At 37.9% G+C, this 2,163-nt stretch overlaps 1 protein-coding gene across 1 annotated transcript; it reads left to right on the forward strand.

Moving 5' to 3' along the window:
• The first annotated feature begins 372 nt into the window (after positions 1 to 372).
• LOC149263909 (uncharacterized) lies at positions 373 to 1,644 on the forward strand. Its single transcript, XM_089388571.1, has 3 exons — positions 373 to 871; positions 1,028 to 1,243; positions 1,369 to 1,644. Exons 1-3 carry the CDS (start codon positions 493 to 495, stop codon positions 1,536 to 1,538), a joined length of 765 nt encoding a protein of 254 aa, XP_089244697.1. The 5' UTR covers positions 373 to 492; the 3' UTR covers positions 1,539 to 1,644.
• Positions 1,645 to 2,163: the final 519 nt, after the last annotated feature.

Genomic DNA, 2,163 nt, shown 5'->3' on the forward strand with positions numbered 1-2,163 from the left:
CTCTTGTGCTGCCCATTGCATAGATTTAATGCTTGAGGACATTGGTAAGCTTCATTGGATACATGAGGTTGTGGAGAAGGCAAAATCCATAACCAAATACCTATACAACCACACTATTGTCCTAAACACTATGAGAATATACACTGAAGGTAAAGAAATTGTTCAACCTGCAGTGACTAGATTTGCAACAAATTTCATATCTTTGCAATCTGTGGTTGAGCAAAAGATAAATCTGAAGAGGATGTTCTTGGGACCTGAGTGGATGGGATCTAAACATTCCAAGACCACTGAAGGCATCGAAATTGCTGCACTTGTGTTTAATGATGGCTTCTGGAAAGATGCTGAAGAGATTATTGCTGTGATGGAGTCCCTTGTTAGAGTTCTCAGGTACTTTTAGTCTTTTAACTTTTTCATTTTTTAAATTTCATTTCAAGCTTCTTTTTATTTACAATGTTTCATATTTCTTTAAATTTGAATGCTTGAACTTTCAGGATGGTTGATGGTGACAAACCCGCTATGGGTTACATTTATGAGGCGATGGATCTCGCAAAGGAGGCCATCAAAAGAAGATATGGGGATGATGAGACAAAGTATATGCCTCTTTGGGACATTATAGATGCACGTTGGGATAGGCAATTGCATTCCCCCTTACATGCTGCTGGGTACTTCTTAAACCCACAATATTTTTATGATAAGAGCAAATTTAATGAGGATGGGGAGGTTGGCAGAGGACTTATGACATGCTTGGAAAGGTGCTTCCCTGATCCAGAACAACAAAGTCGTGTCTTTTCCCAACTACAAGATTATAGGGCACCATCTAAATTGTTTGCCTATACCAGTGCTATAAGACAAAGGTCAAAGATGTTGCCAGGTACCCAGCTTGAAGGCTTCATCAATTCATTAAATTTGTTTAAACTTTATTTTGTATGTTAAATGTTTTATTAAATTTTCTTTTCTTTTTAAGTTTTTACTATTTACTAATTTGGTACTTCTAGTCTTCTACTCACAAACCCTTACCACTTGCTAGGTCTTTGGTGGCAAAACTTTGGTAGTGATACGCCAGATTTGAAGAGATTTGCCATTCGAATCTTAAACCAAGCATGCAGTGCTTCAGGTTGTGAACGCAACTGGAGCATGTTTGAGAAAATACATTCTAAGAAGCGCAACCGATTGACACAAAAGCGCTTGAATGACCTTGTATTTGTCCATTACAATCTACGACTTCGCAACAAACAAATACAAGGTGAGATTCGAGAGCTTGAATTTGAAGGTTTCATAATCTAGTAGTAGTTCGTACTTTAAAAGTTTAAAGTTCAAACTTCAAAGTGAAATTTTAATTCACATTTCAATGTCTCATGATAATGACAGGTATTGATCATTCACCAATCGACCTTGAAGAGTTAGATTTGCAAGCTACAAATGCGGCAGAATGGGTTCAATTAGATGAGCCTCCTCTTTTCAGCCTTCATGACTTGGAGAACTTTGAGAGTCAAGCAAGCGAAGGAGTGGGAGGAATCGCTTCTAGTTCTCACTCTTAAGAGTCTTAGACTCTTAGTTGCTGATTTTTTTCTGATTAGTATGCAGTTTTTAACTTTTTTGTAAACTTTTAGAAGCATATGCTTCTAAGGACTCAAGACTCGGTGCTTTGGATCATGTGTGGACTCATAACATATATGAGATACTTATTTATTCATGATATTTTGGACATCTATTGATATTATGCATTGTTTGGACATACCTTTGCCCAATATTAATGAAAAATGGTTTTTTTAATTCAATATATGTGTATATTTTTATTTAATGAATTTGCCGATTTTTTCCCGATCCGATTAAAACTCTTCGCTCTTTTGCCTCGCTGATTTTTTGCCGATTCCGAGTCTGGTAACATTGGTCTTAACATCTGGTGGAGGTCCTCTGCTTTATTAACCCATTCTTGCTGTCAAAATGGTTTCCTCCTCCGGCCTCACAGGCTGGAGGATGGTTTTAATTGGTGGAGTGTTCAGAATCCTACCTGGCGTTCTTTGTTCATCCTCACCTGCTGGTATTTATGGAAATGGAGAAATGAACGCATTTTCCAGGATTCCAGGACGCCCCTTGCTTCTATCCTGGTCTCAATTTCGGGTTTCATGCCCCCTTCAGATTAATCTCAATTCCAACTCTGCT

The sequence above is a fragment of the Pinus tabuliformis genome, chromosome 6 (assembly GCF_031772625.1).
Source record: "Pinus tabuliformis cultivar Carrire ecotype Pingquan chromosome 6, CPIR1, whole genome shotgun sequence".
Classification (NCBI taxonomy): domain Eukaryota; kingdom Viridiplantae; phylum Streptophyta; class Pinopsida; order Pinales; family Pinaceae; genus Pinus; species Pinus tabuliformis.